This window comes from Rhizophagus irregularis, chromosome 20, assembly GCF_026210795.1.
Source record: "Rhizophagus irregularis chromosome 20, complete sequence".
Taxonomy (NCBI): Eukaryota; Fungi; Glomeromycota; class Glomeromycetes; order Glomerales; family Glomeraceae; genus Rhizophagus; species Rhizophagus irregularis.
The window spans coordinates 1,377,614-1,398,133 of NC_089448.1; the positions used below are offsets into that span (position 1 = coordinate 1,377,614).

General features: G+C 27.4%; 5 protein-coding genes across 5 annotated transcripts; all 5 read left to right on the forward strand.

The window, feature by feature from the left end:
* Nucleotides 1-6,628: 6,628 nt before the first annotated feature.
* Nucleotides 6,629-7,854, forward strand: OCT59_012924 (uncharacterized protein; the record flags this gene model as incomplete). Its single annotated transcript, XM_066140469.1, has 3 exons — nucleotides 6,629-6,649; nucleotides 6,721-6,834; nucleotides 7,366-7,854. The coding sequence occupies 3 exons, from the start codon at nucleotides 6,629-6,631 to the stop codon at nucleotides 7,852-7,854; spliced, it is 624 nt and encodes a 207-aa protein (XP_066001351.1).
* A 238-nt stretch (nucleotides 7,855-8,092) lies between these two features.
* Nucleotides 8,093-8,773, forward strand: OCT59_012925 (uncharacterized protein; the record flags this gene model as incomplete). The annotated part of the gene is made up of 2 exons (XM_066140470.1): nucleotides 8,093-8,495; nucleotides 8,646-8,773. 2 exons carry the CDS (start codon nucleotides 8,093-8,095, stop codon nucleotides 8,771-8,773), a joined length of 531 nt encoding a protein of 176 aa, XP_066001352.1.
* A 1,614-nt stretch (nucleotides 8,774-10,387) lies between these two features.
* Nucleotides 10,388-11,622, forward strand: OCT59_012926 (uncharacterized protein; the record flags this gene model as incomplete). Its single annotated transcript, XM_066140471.1, has 3 exons — nucleotides 10,388-10,606; nucleotides 10,888-10,993; nucleotides 11,060-11,622. The coding sequence occupies 3 exons, from the start codon at nucleotides 10,388-10,390 to the stop codon at nucleotides 11,620-11,622; spliced, it is 888 nt and encodes a 295-aa protein (XP_066001353.1).
* Nucleotides 11,623-13,542: 1,920 nt separating this feature from the next.
* OCT59_012927 (uncharacterized protein) lies at nucleotides 13,543-14,079 on the forward strand (the record flags this gene model as incomplete). Its single annotated transcript, XM_066140472.1, has 1 exon — nucleotides 13,543-14,079. The coding sequence occupies one exon, from the start codon at nucleotides 13,543-13,545 to the stop codon at nucleotides 14,077-14,079; it is 537 nt and encodes a 178-aa protein (XP_066001354.1).
* A 1,373-nt stretch (nucleotides 14,080-15,452) lies between these two features.
* On the forward strand, nucleotides 15,453-18,770 carry OCT59_012928 (uncharacterized protein; the record flags this gene model as incomplete). The annotated part of the gene is made up of 19 exons (XM_066140473.1): nucleotides 15,453-15,455; nucleotides 15,634-15,724; nucleotides 15,810-15,861; nucleotides 16,018-16,091; nucleotides 16,158-16,188; nucleotides 16,269-16,303; nucleotides 16,386-16,470; nucleotides 16,652-16,687; nucleotides 16,783-16,807; nucleotides 16,899-16,913; nucleotides 16,975-16,991; nucleotides 17,072-17,107; nucleotides 17,184-17,208; nucleotides 17,282-17,313; nucleotides 17,379-17,417; nucleotides 17,489-17,513; nucleotides 17,788-17,817; nucleotides 17,899-17,944; nucleotides 18,373-18,770. The coding sequence occupies 19 exons, from the start codon at nucleotides 15,453-15,455 to the stop codon at nucleotides 18,768-18,770; spliced, it is 1,095 nt and encodes a 364-aa protein (XP_066001355.1).
* Nucleotides 18,771-20,520: the final 1,750 nt, after the last annotated feature.

The following is a 20,520-nucleotide window of genomic DNA, read 5'->3' on the forward strand; positions in this document are numbered from 1 at the left end:
CTTGTTAACCTGAAGTTAAGTTATTAAAAAAGAAAATGCAGGAGCATTTTCTTTACACTCTAAATAAATTGTAATTTAATAAAAAATGCCAAAAGTTTTTTCTTAGTAATTAAATGCAAAGCATTTTTTTATTATAATTAATTGAAAAAACGTCAAGTGACATTTTTTTATTATAGTTAATTTAAAAAAAATAACGTTTTTTATTATAGTTAATTTAAGAAAATGTTAAAAAACATCAAAATAACGTTTTTTATTATGGTTAATTTAAAAAAAATGTTAAAATAACGTTAAATAACGTCAAATAACATTTTTTTATTATAAAAAATGTCAAAATAACGTTAAATAACGTCAAATAACATTTTTTTATTATAAAAAATGTCAAAATAACGTTAAATAACGTCAAATGACATTTTTTTATTATAAAAAATGTCAAAATAACGTTAAATAACGTCAAATGACATTTTTTTATTATAAAAAATGTCAAAATAACGTTAAATAACGTCAAATGACATTTTTTTATTATAAAAAATGTCAAAATAACGTTAAATAACGTCAAATGACATTTTTTTATTATAAAAAATGTCAAAATAACGTTAAATAACGTCAAATGACATTTTTTTATTATAAAAAATGTCAAAATAACGTTAAATAACGTCAAATGACATTTTTTTATTATAAAAACGTTGAAATAACGTCAAATAACATTTTTTCATTATAAAAAATGTTAAAAGACGTTGAAATAACGTCAAATAACATTTTTTCATTATAAAAAATGTTAAAAGACGTTGAAATAACGTCAAATAACATTTTTTCATTATAAAAAATGTTAAAAGACGTTGAAATAACGTCAAATAACATTTTTTCATTATAAAAAATGTTAAAAGACGTTGAAATAACGTCAAATAACATTTTTTCATTATAAAAAATGTTAAAAGACGTTGAAATAACGTCAAATAACATTTTTTCATTATAAAAAATGTTAAAAGACGTTGAAATAACGTCAAATAACATTTTTTATTATAAAAAATGTTAAAAAACGTTAAAATAACGTCAAATGACATCTTTTTATTATAAAAAATGTTAAAAGACGTTAAAATAACGTCAAATGACATCTTTTTATTATAAAAAATGTTAAAAAACGTTAAAATAACGTCAAATGACATCTTTTTATTATAAAAAATGTTAAAAAACGTTGAAATAACGTCAAATAACATTTTTTCATTATAAAAAATGTTAAAAACGTTGAAATAACGTCAAATGACATTTTTTTATTATAAAAAATGTTAAATAACGTCAAATACATTTTTTTATTATAAAAAATGTTAAAAAACGTTAAAATAACGTCAAATAACATTTTTTCGTTATAAAAAATGTTAAAAAACGTTAAAATAACGTCAAATAACATTTTTTCATTATAAAAAATGTTAAAAAACGTTAAAATAACGTCAAATAACATTTTTTCATTATAAAAAATGTTAAAAAACGTTAAAATAACGTCAAATAACATTTTTTCATTATAAAAAATGTTAAAAAACGTTAAAATAACGGCAAATAACATTTTTTCATTATAAAAAATGTTAAAAAACGTTAAAATAACGTCAAATAACATTTTTTCATTATAAAAAATGTTAAAAAACGTTAAAATAACGTCAAATAACATTTTTTCATTATAAAAAATGTTAAAAAATGTTAAAAAACGTTAAAATAACGTCAAATAACATTTTTTCATTATAAAAAATGTTAAAAAACGTTAAAATAACGTCAAATAACATTTTTTCATTATAAAAAATGTTAAAAAACGTTAAAATAACGTCAAATAACATTTTTTCATTATAAAAAATGTTAAAAAACGTTAAAATAACGTCAAATAACATTTTTTCATTATAAAAAATGTTAAAAAACGTTAAAATAACGTCAAATAACATTTTTTCATTATAAAAAATGTTAAAAAACGTTAAAATAACGTCAAATAACATTTTTTCATTATAAAAAATGTTAAAAAACGTTAAAATAACGTCAAATAACATTTTTTCATTATAAAAAATGTTAAAAAACGTTGAAACAACGTCAAATAACATTTTTTCATTATAAAAAATGTTAAAAAACGTTGAAACAATGTCAAATAACATTTTTCATTATAAAAAATGTTAAAAAACGTTGAAACAACGTCAAATAGCATTTTTTCATTATAAAAAATGTTAAAAAACGTTAAAATAACGTCAAATAACATTTTTTCATTATAAAAAATGTTAAAAAACGTTAAAATAACGTCAAATAACATTTTTTCATTATAAAAAATGTTAAAAAACGTTGAAACAACGTCAAATAACATTTTTTCATTATAAAAAATGTTAAAAAACGTTGAAACAACGTCAAATAGCATTTTTTCATTATAAAAAATGTTAAAAAACGTTTAAATGACGTCAAATAACATTTTTCTATTATAAAAAATGTTAAAAAACGTTAAATAACATTTTTTCATTATAAAAAATGTTAAAAAACGTTGAAATAACGTCAAATAACATTTTTCTATTATAAAAATGTTAAAAAACGTTGAAATAACGTCAAATAACATTTTTCTATTATAAAAATGTTAAAAAACGTTGAAATAACGTCAAATAACATTTTCTATTGTAAAAAATGTTAAAAAACGTTAAATAACATTTTTTCATTATAAAAAATGTTAAAAAACGTTGAAATAACGTCAAATGCATTTTTTTATTATAAAAAATGTTAAAAAACGTTAAAATAACGTTTTTTATTATAGTTAATTTTAGTTAGTTTAAACTATATGTAAATATTATATAATAAAAGTAATAATAGAAATAAATAACTTACTCCCTATATATATTATTAAATATTTTTTTTAATAAAAAATTTAGTTAGTTTAAATTATATGTAAATATTATATAAATAAAGTAATAATAAATAACTTATAACTTACCAGCAAAAAGAAATTACAAAATAATTTTCAAATAAAGAATTTAATTAGTCATGTGTAAGTATTATATAAATAAAATAATAATAGAATTAAATAACAAATAAATAATTTTTTAAACAAAGAATTTAGTTAAATTACATGTAAATATTATATAAATAAGCAATAATAAATAACTTATAACTTTATACAATCTATTAAATAAAGAAGTTAGTTTAAATTTTATATTATTAGATAAATTTTTTAAATAAAGAATTTAGCTAATTTAAATTATATGTAAATGTTATATAAATAAGTAATAATAGAATTAATAAATAATTAATAGTTACTCGGCACGAAGTGCCGAGTAACTGTTGTATTTGCAATAAGCAATATGATTGGTGAGATTTACTGAGCGCAGCTCAGTAAATTTTACTGATCGACAGTGCCGCAGTTATTAGGTCACGTTGTGCCGAGTAACTGTTTTATCAGGCTTACGTAATAGGTATTTTTTATACAACTTAGTAACTGGTTGTACTAACATAAATCACCAATTAGTAAATGCCTGATAAGTATTACTCCCTATATTATTAAATAATTTTTTAAATAAAAAATTTAGTTAATTTAAATTATGTAAATATTATATAAATAAAGCAATAATAAATAACTTAGTATAACTTACTAACTAAAAGAAATTACAAAATAATTTTTTAAGTAAATAATTTAGTTAGTTTAAATTATATGTAGTTATGATATTATATAAATAGGTAATAATGGAATTAAAAATAACTTAGTACTCCCTATATTATTAAATCATAATTTTTAAATAAAGAATTAAAAAAATGTTAAAAAAAAACGCAACATTGATCGGCAATCATGTGACAAACCCATATATTAATTACAATCGGTAAAATATTGGCCGGTTCATAGTTATCATTGATCAGCAAAATGCCAGCAAACATTACAAAATTCATAATGCGAGCCAAAATGTATAGTGCTGGCCAGACAATTTCGGCCTGAATCTTGACTTTCGGCAGAGTTTCAGTTTCAGGAATGGTCCTAAACTGAACCTGCTGAAATTATGCCGAAATTACTGAGTGTATAGACTAAAATGAACAGAATGCTATGAATTTCACAGCTCCCCATGAATGATGGACTCTTGTTTAATATATAAATAAAAAATTGGGATTGCCTGGGCGATCATCGCCTGGGTTTTTTTTTTCAAATATATATGTACTATCTAATTTTTGATCGGTTATTATTAAAAAGATATTTTTTAAAAAAATTTTTTTGCAAATATATTTATTCAAAATATCTTATTTAATTAAATTTTATTTACAAATATTAAAATTTAAGTCACATTTACGATTTTAAAGAAAAAAATCACCATATTTATTTTTATTGAAGTGTACAAATAAAAGAAACAATAACAAGAAATAAAAAAGATAAGTAAATTACAATGATCAAGGAAAAAAATGCTAATAAAAAAATAAAATAACAATGGAGTAATGGAAAGTAATAGAAGATGAAAGGGAAAAAAAAGAGTAATGAGAAGTGATAGGAAACAAAAAGGAGAAATAGGACATGATGAGAGACGAAAAGGAGTGATGGGAGATGAAAAGAAGTGATTGGAGACAAAGAGGAGTGATGGGAGATAAAAAAAAAGTGATGGGAAGATTAAGAGGAGTGATGGGAGACAAAAGGAAGTGATGAAAGACGAAGAGGAGTGATGGGAGACGAAAAGAAGTGATGGGAGACGAAGAGGAGTGATGGGTGACGAAGAGGAGTGATGGGAGATAAAAAGGAGTGATGGGAGACGAAAAGAAGTGATGGGAAGATTAAGAGGAATGATGGGAGACGAAAAGAAGTGATGGGAAGATTAAAAGGAGTGATGGGAGACGAAAAGGAGTGATAGGAGACGAAAAGAAGTGATGGGAAGATTAAGAGGAGTGATAGGAGATGAAAGGGAGCGATGGGAGACAAAAAAGAGTGATGGGAGACGAAAAGGAGTGATAGGAGACGAAGAGGCGTGATGGGAGACAAAAAGAAGCAATGGGAGACGAAAAGGAGTGATGGGAGACAAAAAGGAGCGATGGAAGATTAAAAGAAGTTATGGGATGACGAAGAGGAGTAAAAATTTATTAAAATTGTAAAATTTAATAAAAAATTTCCAATAAATTTTCAATCAATTTTTTATAAAAAAAAAAGATTCCTAATGAAATTCTTTATTAAAAAAAAAATTTCAAGCCAAAATTCTCAATACCCTTATTAAAAAAAAACTATTTTCAATAAAATTTTCTATTGAGACTTCTAACAAAATTCTCCATCAAAAAAATAAAAAAATTTTTCAACCAACAATTCTCTAATGAAATTCTCAATCAAAAAAAATATCCCTGATTAAGAAAAATTTCTAACGAAAATCTTCCATCAAAAAATACATTTTCCCTATTAAAAAAAAATTCAAAGATTCTTACCTATTTAAAAAAGTTCTCAAAAGAATTTCTATCAAAAAAAAACTTCCCTCCTATTAAAAAAAAAATTCTAAAAAAAAAATTCTTTACCGAAATTTTCTATCAAAAAAAAAATCTCCTGTTAAAAAAATTATTAACGAAATGATCTATCAAAAAAAAAAACTTACCTATTAAAAAGAAAATTCTATGTTGAAAATTTCTATCAAAAAAAAAAAAAAATTCTCTAATAAAATTCTCCGTTAAAAATACTTTCACCTATTAAAAAAAATTCCAAAAGAATTCTTTATCAAGGAAAACTCCCTCAGTCCTATTAAAAAAAAATTCTTAACGAAATTCTCTATCAAAAAAAATCTCACTAGTCAAAAAAATTTTCTAATAACGAAATTATCTATCAAAAAAAAAAAATCTTCCCTATTAAAAAAATTCTTCAAATAATTTTCTACAAAAAAAAAAAAATTTTCAATTAATTCTCTATCAAAAAAAAAAATCTCTCCTGTTAAAAAAAATTGTTCCAACAAATTAAGTATATGTCAAAAAAAAAATCTTATTAAAAAAAAATTCTCCAATAAAATTTCTATCAAATAAAAGTTTTTAATGAAATTATCATCAAAAAAAAAAACTCTGAAATGTCCCTATCAATGAAAAAAATTTTCTAATGAAATTTTTTATCAAAAAAATCTTATTAAAAATTCCCAAAGAAATTCTACCAAACAAAGCCTTTGCCTATATTAAAAATAAAAATTCTCTACAAAATTTGTTTATAAAAAAAAAAAAAATTTTTTTAAAACTACGCTAAACTTAAAAACATGTGACCAACAAAATATCAACCCTGTGCTGACAAAGAAACTAATTTTTGACAAAGATAAAATTATCGAGTATAGTTGGATTAAATCAAACACAGTTGGACAAAAACATCAAGTACAGACGGACAAAAATATCAAGCACAGATGGATAAAAACATAAAGCACAGACGGATAAAAATGTCAAGCATGGTCAGATAAAACCATCAAGCACGTACAGATAAAACCATCAAGCACGTACAGATAAATATCAAGCACGTACAGATAAAACATCAAGCACGGTACAGATAAAACATCAAGCACATACAGATAAACATCAAGCATGAACAGATAAACATCAAGCATGAACAGATAAAAATATCAAGCACGTGATAGATAAACATCAAGCATGAACAGATAAAAATATCAAACACGTACAGATAAATATCAAGCACGGACAGATGAATATCAAGCATGAACAGGTAAAATGTCAGGCACGGTGTAACATTTTGTCAATCCATGCTTGATTTTTCACCCGCCCAATGCCTGATAGTTTAGTCCAGCTTGGCTTGCCATACAAAAACCAATTATAGAAGAAGGTTTAATTCAGAATCAAGAGCAAATAAAAGTTACTACAGAAATTAAAGAAAAGGAAAATAAAATAGAAGTACTTCAGCAAAATTTCCAACACTTAACCAAAGAAAAAAGTGAACTAGAGGAGAAATTAAGCAAAAAATAAGTGAATTAGAAATTAAATTAACAAAAAAGGAAAAAATTATTGAAGAAGATAAAAAAATCATTTGTAATTATGAAAACTCAAACAACTTATTACAAGAACAAAAAGGAAAATTGGAAGATGAGATAAGCAAATTAAAGGAGAAAAATCAAATTATTGAAAAGATTTATTTCAAATTCAAGAGCAAGTAAAAGTTAGTACAGAAACCAGCCAAAAACAAAATTTTCAATTACAAGAACAGATAGGACCCTGAAATATACATAAAAGGGTCAGTTCAGAGTTTGCGTATAATGAGTCAAAAAAATCATGTAGATCATTCCTTTTATGGATAATCCCAGCCAAAATAATATTTCCTAATTTAGATAATGGCTGAAATTATCGTAATTCTGGCCCTGAAAGAATGCGTATTTTGGACCACTTCTGGACCTGACCTCTACATATATATTTCGGGGTCCTGAACAGATAATTGAAAAACAAGAAATAATTAAACAAAAAGATAATGAAATAACAGCTCTCCAGCAAAATTCTCAAAACTTGACTAAAGAAAAAACTGAACTAGAAGAGGAGCTAGCAGTAAAGGAAAGAATTATTGAAGGGACAAATAACAACATACAAGAAGAAAAAGGAAAATTGGAAAATGAAATAAGCAAATTAAAGGAGAAAAATCAAATTATTGAGAAGGATTTAATTCAAGCTCAAGAGCAAATAAAAGCTAATATAGAAATCAGCCAAAAACAAAATGATCAACTACAAAAAAAGATATTTAAAAAACAAGAAAAGATTAGACAAAAAGAAAATGAAATAGAAGCACTACAGCAAAATTCTCAAAACCTAACTAAAGAAAAAACTGAACTAGAGGAGGAATTAGACAAGAAAATAAGTGAATTAGAAATTGAATTAGTAAAAAAGGAAAAAATCATTGAAACAGCAAATAAAGAAACTGCTCATTAGGCCGCTCAAATCCAAACCTTTGTTTAACATAACCCCCCCCTCCAATTGGATAAATAAAGGATAGTTGAACAACACATATTTTATCAATTTGATTGGTTAAAATTAATCATGTGATTTACAATTAAATCACTAAAATTGACCATTAGATCAGCCGTATTTTACCAATAGATCGGCCGCAACTTTTTATTAACATATAAATGATGCTTTCTCAATTTTGTACCCAAAATCCTGTTGCACAATGGGTTTCTTTGTTGTGTGCGTACTTAAAGAAGCAAAAACAATCATTTCAGATAAGATTGTAAAGGTATTGCTTACAGACTGTTGCCAGTTTCACAATGTGTTTAATATAGCAACAAATAACCAGTTCGAAAATTTAGGAGGTATTCAGGTATTTTTAAGAAAACCTCCAGAAAAATGGGTTTATGTAGAGGAAGGACTGCAGAGTGATATATCTATGCTATTTGAACTTAATTTTACACATATTAAGTTCATTTTGGAAGCAACTGAAACTACAGTTCAAAAAAGGCCAAATGCATTTGATTTAATTATGAATATTTCACAACGTATTTGTCTTCCAGAACAGAAAAAAGAAGATACTCGCAAGGATTTACTTTATAATAACATTATTAAATTATTTCAAAGTAAAATGGTTGGATGGAGAAACGAAACACAAAATACTTTTGGAAAGAGTTTTGTTGAACGTCTAACAGCGGCATTGTGGTACATAGATCCACATCGTACAAAATTTGCAGAATGATCACTTTTACTTGGAGAATTATTTAATGAATTAGATCAATATCAAAAAGACCAAAATTATAATCTTTATTATTTTACTGGAAAGCATGCTAAATATAATCTTGAGCATGACAAGCTTGAAAAATTAGCTTCTTCATTAGAATTATCAGCAGCACAACCATAGGCAGCTAGTGAAATTTGTGAGAATATTATTGAAGAAGTCTTTATTTTTACATCTTCAATGCGAAAATATGCAAATAACTTAGAACAAATTAATAAATCTATGAAATAAATACACCTGCTGAGTAATACACCAACACGTCAGCCAGCTAATGATCTAAAGGTATACACAGTAGATTCCTGTCAAAAAATTTATGCACAATACCAACAACTTCAAAATCACCTATCCAATATGGCTAATTATACCGAAATTAATTTGGATAGCTTTTTACCTGAAGATGCAATGCAACGGTACTGTTATATTAAAGATCTTCAGATACAGTTTCCTGTTACTTTATATCGGTATTATCATGGCAATTATCTTGGCACCCTTAATTATATTTGGAAAGTTCCAATTAATCCTGAAAAACGATCAGAAACTGCACAAGCACGTGTACTAGCAACTATTCAAGAAAAATTACCACAATATTTCACTTGACAAATGCGAAAAATGCATTAAAAAAGGTTAATTTTATTTGTATTTTACTTGAAAAAATATTCTAAATTAAATGTACTAATAGTTGCATATAATTCTAATAGTATTCATTAGTTAAGAATATTACACCTGCTACTCCAAATGAAGAATGGATACGTTTGCAGTTTCAACCAACAAATCAATAACTGAAAGTGCAAAACAATATACTGGACGTTTTAATATCAAATTTATGGTTCAAGCAAGACAGCTTCGTAAAGACCCACTGGTAAAAAAATGGTCTATCCTACACATATCCTACATATATCTTACATATATCGGGTACTCAAAATGTAGAAAATCATACACAAATAATACACATATCATACACATATTGGGTATTTATATATATAGTATACCTATCAGGTACCTGATATATGTATGATATATATATTAGTACCCGATATGTGTATGATATGTGTATTATTTGTGTATGATTTTCTACATTTTAAGTACCCAATATGTGTAAGATATGTGTAGGATAAATCATTTTTTTACCAGTGACCATCCAGACACACATTATCGTGCAGCTCTTTTTCAGTATTTACGAGAATTTGCAATTTTGTATCAACAGCATGTTTCATTTATATGTGCAGATGATAAACATAAGGTTTCTATTGGAGAGGGTATCAATACTTCTACTGGAGTTCACAATAGAAAAACTATGGTTTTCAAGAAACTCCCTTAGTTGCATGTGATCATGATTTTACAAAGTTATCACTTACACCTTCTGTAATATTCTTTTGTAATATTCCCCAATCTATTGAAAATTCATTTTATAGTGGAAAAGTATTTGTTTCATTTAAAGATACAGTATTCCAACCTAGTAGTGCTATCAGACATACTACTGAGTTTTATAACACAATTCTTACTCATCACCTTAACAATATTCCCCCTATTCTATGCCTTTACACTGATGGTGGTCTAGATCATCACACAATATTTGGTTCAGTTCAAATTTCTCTTATTTGTCTTTTTTTACATGGGAATTTTGATATGCTTATTGCTATGCGTACAGCGCCACATCATAGCTGGACCAATCCTGCAGAAAGAATCATGTCTATATTGAATTTAGGATTACAGGGTGTAGCATTAGTTAGAGATACTATGAGTCCAGAATCGGAAACTGCATTTGCTAAATTGGATACATTAGATGAAATTCGTGCTGCTGCTAAAACAAATGAAACTTTGCGAAGTGATTTATGTAAATGTATAACACATGTACAACAGATATTGGAAGGACGTACAGAAAAATTAGTTTTACATGATGAACCATTTCAGTGCTATGGGCCAGCAGATAAAACTATGATTGATGAATTTTTTAATGTAAGTAATTTAGAAAATTACATATTTTAACATTAATACTGAATATTTATTAATATTTATTCTAATATAACGCATTGTTTTTAAATAATTTTATTGATTGATCGAACCTTAAAGATTTCAGAAACAACAAGTGATATTTTATCAAAAAAAACACAATTACAACAATTTATGAAAACACATTGCAGGCAGCGTCAATATGTTTTTCAGGCAAGTTAGTTTCATTTTTTAAAGATCAATTTAATACATTTATAATAGATAAATTCTCATTATTTTATAAATAGATAAAAAAATGTGGGCAATCGTCATGTACTATTTGTCAATCTGTTCGGCTTCCAGATAACATTTTTGACTCACTTGATTGGCTGCCAGATCCTATCCCTTCTACAAGTGCGTCATAAGATTTTTTTTGTTTTATATATAATATCTTTGACAAACAAAATTCATTAATTGTAGTGGATAAAGATCATTATGCTAACTTTCAGACAGCATATCGGTCAGGAACAACAGAACAATATCGTCCAACACTTATGACAACAATGGCAAATAGTGAACGTGTACCATTATCCATTTTTACAAATACACGAGTTCGTGAGTTTATTCAATGTTTTCAATGTGAAAAGATACGATGTCTTTACAGTGAGCGTGCATTATCAGCTGAAGATAAGATTGCATGCCAAGTTGCCATAGATGATTGGGATTACAGTTGTGGATCACCATTTGTACCAGAGGATAATATTCTATATGACAAAGTTTTTGTAAGAGAAAAAATTAATTGTGAAATGCCAATGGAATTGGCATATTATTCATGCCAAAAAAGTAATACTAATAATTGCGATACTTGCTATTGGTGTGAACATGATAATGAATTGGTAGAACCTCCGGAAAGCCTTAAGTTGAAATACAAATCCTTGTTTTCATGCTGTATATTGTGCCGAAGTGCAGGGAAGGATATTTTTGCACGTGGTGAAATTAAAACTCATACAAGAGCTGCAAAGAAGCGTAAAATTGGTAATTGAATAAAATTTCGGTAATAATTGTTGAATTGTTCAATATAAAGTTTATTTTAAGGGTCATAACTAAGTAAAGTTAAGATTTTATTAATTTTTCATTAATTTATTTCATAATTTATGTTATTAGTTTAATTTATTTCAATAATTTAATTTATTTTTATTTTTATTTTTAAATCACAAGCGAACCAAGTTACAGGGGAAAATTACGAGGACTCTATATACTAAAGCCTAAAATAATTAAACAACTAGTAATCAAAACACCCTAGTGGTGATGTCATCTTGGTGTAAATAAGAGGAAACGAGCGGGATGAACCTTTATTCGAACAAACGCACCAAAGAAAAATAAAAGAACTGTGATAAAAAAATAAACTGAAAAGGAAAATTAAGTGATAAAGTTACAGAAAAAGAAACATTATTAAAAGAATCTATATTATAAGGTAAAAGAAAAGTAGATAAATCTCTATAGATAGTCCAATCTCCCCCGTGTAGAAAATTACTAGACGTCCGTCAAATGTAAGCCATTTCATTAAAGCGTGAGATGTTGTTGCTGTAGAGGGCCATTCGAGGAGTTCTGACAGAAGATGGTATAGTTTAGTTCCTATCGAATGAACTAAAAGAAGTAGTATCAGCAGAAGATCCAGGACATCATCTTTTATTGGAGCGAGTATGACGTTGGTGAAATTTGTAATAATATTTCTTCTTTAATTTGGTTATTCCTAGGGTAAGTTCCCAGAATAAGCGTAATCTTTCCAGATTAAAGTGTTGATATCTTGCAAATTGGAGATATAAATTCAGGGAAGGCTAGATCACGAATTTGTTTGTGTACTATGTAATTATACAAAAGTGAGGTCAATTCAGTTGGGATCAGATTGTGTATTAATAAGTAAAAGGGCAAATTAGTTGGGGAATGATCTAAAATTTGTGACATGATGTTGAAAAGTGGGGACGTGTCTAGACGTCTTTTAAGGTCAAATGTAAGACCAATAGCATGTTTTTCTATGTTGTTGTAAAGAAGTTTCCTGTGTTTGGTCATAATGGATAACATATACCGATGTGAGCATTAGAGTCAGCATTGTGGTCACAGCCTCTGCATCTTAATTGATGAGTTGGATATAGTTTGGGATAATTGCGTTGTAATATGTCGAGTGTTGGTTTTATTTTTTAATGCGTGATCCTTGAGATTTAGAGAGACGTTCGCTGGTGGGTGACATTATAGGATTATATGTGTCCATTTGCTGGTAAAATTCCAATCTATGTGGCTTTCTAAGATGTTGCGTTCAATGGGTTGTAGAGAAAAATGATTGATTAATGAGTTGAATATTTTTGCTTGTGTGTCTAACATTTTGATCAATTATATATAATTTGTTCCATTTAATGAGGCCTAAAGATGTCAGAGCAAAAAAATTGTAATTGACTACGATAGGATCTTTAACGTCAGCACCAGCTTTAGTAAGGCGATCTGCATGATCATTAAAAGTGTTGTTGGTATGAGCAGTAACCTTTTCTGAGTTCAACATGAATGCTTCATGTATTGATAATCCGAAATATGAGTTTCCAAATCATGAGGAAGTTATTTGTTTGAGTTGTTTTCTTGGGCTATATGTTGGAGTATTGAGTTGTGTATAAAATGTAGAAATACAATTATTGTGGGAGTCTGTGTAGATAGTGCAACTGCTGTTTTATGGTAATGTAATAATAGCAGTCAAGATGCCCATAGCTTCGCTCTATGGTTGATGATGGAAAAAATAAAGTGGAGACATTGTATCCAACCATATCCGCTCGTACAATTATTGAAACCCATTGGTTTGACTGATTAAATTTTGTTTGATATGTGATTTGCTAAGTAAGGAATTGTTAATTGTATTTCAATAATTTAATTAATAAATACAGTAAATATATAATAATGTGTATCACGTGATTTATTATATGTTTAACTGTTGTTCAAATGCGCCCCCCTCTGATAAATCATGGCTCCGTTATGTTAAACAAAGTTTAAATTTGGTGCGGCCTTACCATGAAATATCAAATTACTTACAAGAAGAAAAAAAAGAATTGGAAGATGAACTAGAGACACTAAAAAAGGAACTAAATCATGAAATAAAAACATTAATCAAAAATAAAGAAGAAAAACAACAAAAGATAAATGAGTTAGCTGAAGAAATGGAAAAAGAAAAATCAAGGCTAGTAAAAGTAAAAGAGGAATTAATTAAGGCTGATAAAATATTAGAAAATACTCAAATTGAGATAGAACTTAGAAAAAATAGTGAAGAGCGGGAATTAATTATTTCTAAGGTTAAAGAATTGAAGAATAATATCAAACAACTGAAAATTCAAAATGAAGAAAGTAAACAAAGCTTAATTGACACACAAAGTAAATTGTCTGAAATTAAAGCCATACCACTTCCCACTGATAAAATAGACAAATTTACCAAAACCAAAATTAAACAAAAAAAAAAGAGTTAGAAAATTTAAAGGAAGAATTGAAAAGTGATCAAAAGCAATTAGAAAATATGGAAAAGAAACTTAATAATTTGTTGGGTTAATAGGTAAATTTACTGTTAATATTAGTAGCAAAAACATAACTAAACTAGGAAAATTGGTTAAAGAAAAAGAAGAATTAATTGAAAAAATCCACAAATTAAAAAAAAATAAACTAGCAAAAAAAAAAAATAAAAACTCTTACGGAGAAAATTCAAGATGAAGACTGGAAGAAGAAGTGCCAAGGACTTCAGGAAACAATAGATAAGAAAAATCAGATAATAAAAGAATTTACTAAAAAACTACCTAGAAAAATATTGCTAATCACTGGTCGAAATCGTTTCTTTCGGCATTAATACCTTTCGTCAAAAGTTCGTCATCATCATCATGTGATTCGTTAAACATTCGGCCAATTATAAAAATCGAAAAAAAATTAGCATAAATCAACTGGTCGATTTTTGGTTAATTTTTGGTTGAGTTGTAACATAAAAAAAAACCATAAATCGACCAATATTTTTTTTTGATCGATTTTTATTAATAGCAACAATTGACTTTACGATTTTTAACAATCTTGAACAAAATCAAAAATATCGAACCATCTAAATAATAGCCAAATACTTGTTGAAAAAGTAAAACTTAAATTAGTAATGATTTACATTCGACCCCCTAAGATTTAAATAGACTTTTGCCATAAAAGTCTAAATTAGTATCTTTTTAATCAGGTTCGGACTCTTTTTTGAGTTTGTTTTTTTGTAGTTTCTTGGAATTTATTTTTGTAGGTCGCCTCAGTTCGTTTTGACTTCCGGACTTATTTTTTTTTCTTTTTGTAAGTTATTTCAGTCTGGTTTCTTCTTTGACTTGTGTCCCGAAGGCTCAACGGTAGAGCATACAATTCAGTCGTAAGGTGCAGGTTCGACTCCTGCTCGGGACAATAATATCCTTTATAGGTTGTTCCATTTCGGCTCTCGAACCAGGATTTTCTATTTTGTAGGTTCTTCGTTTTGACTCTCGGATTTGGACATTTTTGACTTCCAGATTTGGAATTTATTTTTTATAGGTCATTCATTTCGGTTTCTGGACTTTGGCTTGGAATTTCTTTTTTGTAGATATTTACGTTTCAGTTTCCGGACTTGGAATTTTTTTATCTTGTAGGTTTCTTCGTTTCAGTTTTCGGACTTGGGCTTGGAATTTATTTTCATTTTGGTTTTCGGACTTGGAATTTCTTTTTTGTAGGTCAGTTTCCAGACTTAAGTTTAACTCCTATCAGTAAAGAGGTTTTTCTTTTGTAGGTACGCTTCGATTTTGGGGTTTTGGAGTTTTGGGAGGATAGCGTTTTACCATTGCGTCCCGAAGGCTCGATGGTAGAGCATACGATTCAATTGTAGGGTGCAGGTTTGACTCCTGCTCGGGACAATAATATCCTTTATAGGTTGTTCCATTTCGGCTCTCGAACCAGGATTTTCTATTTTGTAGGTTCTTCGTTTTGACTCTCGGATTTGAACATTTTTGACTTCCAGATTTGGAATTTATTTTTTATAGGTCATTCATTTCGGTTTCTGGACTTTGGCTTGGAATTTCTTTTTTGTAGATATTTACGTTTCAGTTTCCGGACTTGGAATTTTTTTATCTTGTAGGTTTCTTCGTTTCAGTTTTCGGACTTGGGCTTGGAATTTATTTTCATTTTGGTTTTCGGACTTGGAATTTCTTTTTTGTAGGTCAGTTTCCAGACTTAAGTTTAACTCCTATCAGTAAAGAGGTTTTTCTTTTGTAGGTACGCTTCGATTTTGGGGTTTTGGAGTTTTGGGAGGATAGCGTTTTACCATTGTGTCCCGAAGGCTCGATGGTAGAGCATACAATTCAATTGTAGGGTGCAGGTTTGACTCCTGCTCGGGACAATAACTGATTCATATTTGCTCTTTGAAGGTGCTTCAATTCGAACTTGGAGTTTAGATTTTTCTTTGTAGGTTACTCCGATTTATTGATTTTCTTTTTTATAGGTACTTTTGATGTTTGCTTTTGATTTTCTTTTTGTAGGTTTTTTCAACAATTTTTTTTCTTTGTAGGCCACTTCGATTCGGCATTATTTCCTCTTTTGTAGTTCGATTTGATTTTTGGAATTCGGATTTTTGTTTCTTAATTATCAATTTTAATGAAACGTTCAGTGTTTTTCTTAGGCGGTTCTTTTGGTCTCTTTGGACGCAAAATTTCAGTAAATTATTTAAATTTTTTTTCCTTAATTGTTTTTGTTTTAACGAACGTTTTCTAACAGTTCGTTTACTTTCTTCATCTAGGCGTTTCTCTAAGGTCTCTTTGGAAATGTTGGCTTTATTATTTTTATTCGACTTTAACTTTTTTAGGTTATGGGATTCTATTTTTGTAAGTTGCTTAGACTTCGATTTGACTCGACTTAGGACTTTCTTTATAGATTCGACTGGGATTTTCTTTTTTATAGGTTGCTTCGGTTAACTGACTTCAACTCTTGTTCCATTTTTGTAGTTATTTTAGGTACTTGATTCGATTCAACCTTGGCTCTGGATTCAGAATTTTCTTTTTGTAGATTCGATTACGGCTTTGAATTTGGATTATCTCTTTTGTAGGTTGACTTTAGATTCAGATTCACTTTTTGTAGATTGCCTCAAATTTGATTTCAACTTTGATCTTGGACTTTTGGGAATTTTTTTTTTGTAGGATGCTTCGATTCGACTTCAGATTGGTTGGAATTTTTTATTTACTACGACGGACTTGTACTTTATTTCTTTAGATGCGAAAGACCGTTAGCTTAAAAATACAAAAATTTGTCTTAGACTAGAATCGAACTAGTCAAAGCAAACGAATGCTTTCCACCAGGATAAGACTTTTAAAAGAGGTGGTTGGTTTAAGACGGACTTGGATTTTAGGTATGGTAAATTTAAACAGACTTGAGGGTTAATTTTTTCATTAAAAAACATTAAAGTTTTTTTTTTCTTCTACTTTGTAGGTTTCGGCCTTCGGATCTTGGGCATTGGATATATGGGTAAGTTTCAGAGTGAAATCTTCGAAACCTTTTTATTAAAAATTATTTTTTTTAAATTTTTTTCTTCTATTTGTAGGTTTCGACTTCCGTTGGATATATGGGTGAGTTTCAAAGTGAAAGAATCGAAACTCTTTAAAAAAATATTTTTTTAATTTTTTTTCTTCTTTTTTGTAGGTTTCGGCTTTCGGTTATTGGGCGTTGAATAGGTGAGTTTTGAAAACTTCGAAACTCTTTAGAAATTATTTTTTTAATTTTTCTTTCTATTTTGTAGGTTTCAGCTTCTGGCTCTTAGACTTTGGATAATATATAGGTAAGTTTCGAAGTGAAGGAATTGAGACTAAACTCCTTAAAATTATTTTTAATTTTTTTTTCTATTTGTAGGTTTTCTTGGGCTTTGGATATATGGGTGAGTTTTGAAAACTTCGAAACTTTTAAAAATTATTTTTTTTAAATTTTTTTTTTCTAATTTGTAGGTTTCGGCTTCCGGCTCTTGGGCTTTAGATCAGTGAGTTTCGAAGAATTACTTCGGAACTTTCTTTTTAAAAAGTTCAAATTTTATTGATTTTTTGGGGTTTATGGATGATACTTAAACGGAACTTTAAAGGTACTCCCCTTTGAAAATTCAATTTTGTTTTTTCTTAACGAAATGCAAATGATGTTTTGATTTTGTTCTTTTGTAGATTTCTGACGATTTTGCTACTCCAGAACTGGTGAGTTATTGAATTGAATTCAAAAACAATTTTTTATTCCATTTTTTAACTAACTATTGTACTTTATTTCCTCTTTATTAGATTCCAGTTCTGATTGGCGAATTTTTTATTTCATCTTTTTTTTTAAGTTCGTGAGGAAATTTTATAGATTTCTTGATAACATTCGGATAGTACTGTAGATAGTAATTAATTAGAAATAATAGATAGATAGATATATGTATGTTATGCCTTTATGTAGTTTTATTAATAAATTGAAATTAAATTATGCTTAAAAATCAGAAATAAATATAAAATTAACTATTTCTGCATCAACTAAAAATCGGCCAGTTCTAGACCAAAATTAAGCCTAAAACTGGCCAATCGATTTTTTGCCGAAATGGAATTGTAACGAATTTTTGCCAATTTTTGATTGCCAAGTGGCAGGCGAACTGTGCAAATCGTCCATAATAATTTTGACGATTTTTTTGGCAATGATCAGCCGAATTTAGACCAACTTTCGTCCAACATTCATCAATTTGAAATTTGGATGAAATGACCAGTGAATTGGTCGTACAGGTAGTGGTAAATCTACTTTGGCTAATGTATTGACTGGTACTAACCAATTTAAAGAAAGCAACTATTCTATTAGCCAAACTAAAGCAATCCAAAGATGTCAATTTGTTGAGGAGGAAATAACCTATGAAGTAATTGATACTATTGGTTTAAATGATACTAAACTAAATCGAGAAGATATTTTATATAAATTAGTTGAGTTAGCTCATGAATTAAAAGATGGTTTGCATCAAATTCTTTTAGTTACTAATGGTCGCTTTACTGAGGAAGAAATCCAAGTTTATCAAATATTAGAAACAGTTCTTTTTGATGAAAATGTGAAAAACTATACTACAATTGTACGAATTAACTTTGAGAAATTTGAAAATGAGGAAGAATGCCAAAAAATCAAAGATTATTAATTGAAAGGAAATCACAAATAATGACCATAATTAAAAGCTGTAATTTTTTTATTTATCTAGATAATCCTTCAAATGATATTAGCAAAAGAAAAAAGTCAAAAATTATTCTATTAACCCATTTGAATAAGCAAATAGGAGTTTATAGGCCAAGTAACTTAGAAAAATTAAATGAAAGAATTATGGATTATATGAAATATGAAAACCGTGAACTAGTTATTCAGGAAATGGATAAGCATGTTTTGAAATTTGAAGATAAATTATCTAATTTAGGACAAATTGGCTCATTTATTTCTGGACTAGTAGCAGTAGCAACTATTATTATTCCATTGGTTTCTTGTAATATAATGTAGATCTGGTGGTATATATTATCAGGAAGTTTTGGAAATGTCTTTAACCAACATATAGAAATTTAATAGTTAATATGTTATATATAATAAAATCTTATTAACAATAAATACATAATTATAACGAATTAATGATAATATATATTCTTTTCTTAATAATTTCTAATGTTGACTTGTTGTCTGCACTTTATGATATTTACATATTATTACCGGTTATGACAGTAAATAAGAGTTGGATAACTAGCAATATTATATCATATAAACACTCGATTACCAACGGGATTCTTACTCAATACTACCTATCCTGGTATTCCAGTATTGTTCATTAAGAATCGTCAAGGTAAATAACTATAAATTATGATAAATAATAATATGCAATGGTTATAAGAACAAATGTTATATGACTGTTAGAAACAATGTGTAATATTGACCAAATGTAAAACGATTTTATTAATAGATGTAAATTTCGGGTCTTTACAACAAGTGATAAAAAGTGATAAAAAAGAATAGGGGATATATCTTAAAGTTATTTAGCTACAAGACAACTACGGAAAATAACTATGAGGGTAACTATTCTATCAAAGAGTTGGCAGAAGGTATATTTATATCTGATTTTTATCTAACTGTCATCTCTTTTTTTTATCAAGGCAAAATCTAATCTATAGATATCTATTGATGGGTTATTAATTTTCTATTGTCAAAGTTTCATCGTGATATATTGTAATATATCAATATGATTGTAAGCCACTATAATAAAGTACAAATGATAATTTTGGATGGTTAATTACTATTGAGCTAATTTCCCTACAATAACTTCTAATAAAATCTTATACATATAAACAATACAAATAAAGAAAATAAATAATATAAACAATAATAATATGAATAAATGTAATAATACAACTTATATAAATATAATAAAATAAAATCAATATCTTTTATTAGGTTAATCTATTGTACACAAATCAACAATTATATATCGATATAAATCAACATTTAATATCAGAAATTGACATATACACAAATTAGGGTTGGATCGGTCCTAATAAAGACCAGTCTTGCGTCGGTCTTGGGACCAGTCTTCATGGTCTTCGGTCTGAGATCTGAGGACTGGTCTGGACTGGGACCGATCTTATATTATTAATATCCAATAAAAATAAGCCAAATTTTTGTGTCATGTACTTCTAGGGCATGGTTTTTGCCAAAACTGATTATCAGTTCAGTTTTTAATATTTTTGCAACGTTTTTTATTAAAAAAATATGCGAAAACCTTTTTTTCGTGAAATTATTAATAAAAAACATTTTTGTAACGTTTCCTATTAATAAAATAATTAAAAAATGTGTGAAAACGTTTTTTTATTAAATTACTTAATAAAAAATGCTGCAAAACGTAAATTACTTAATAA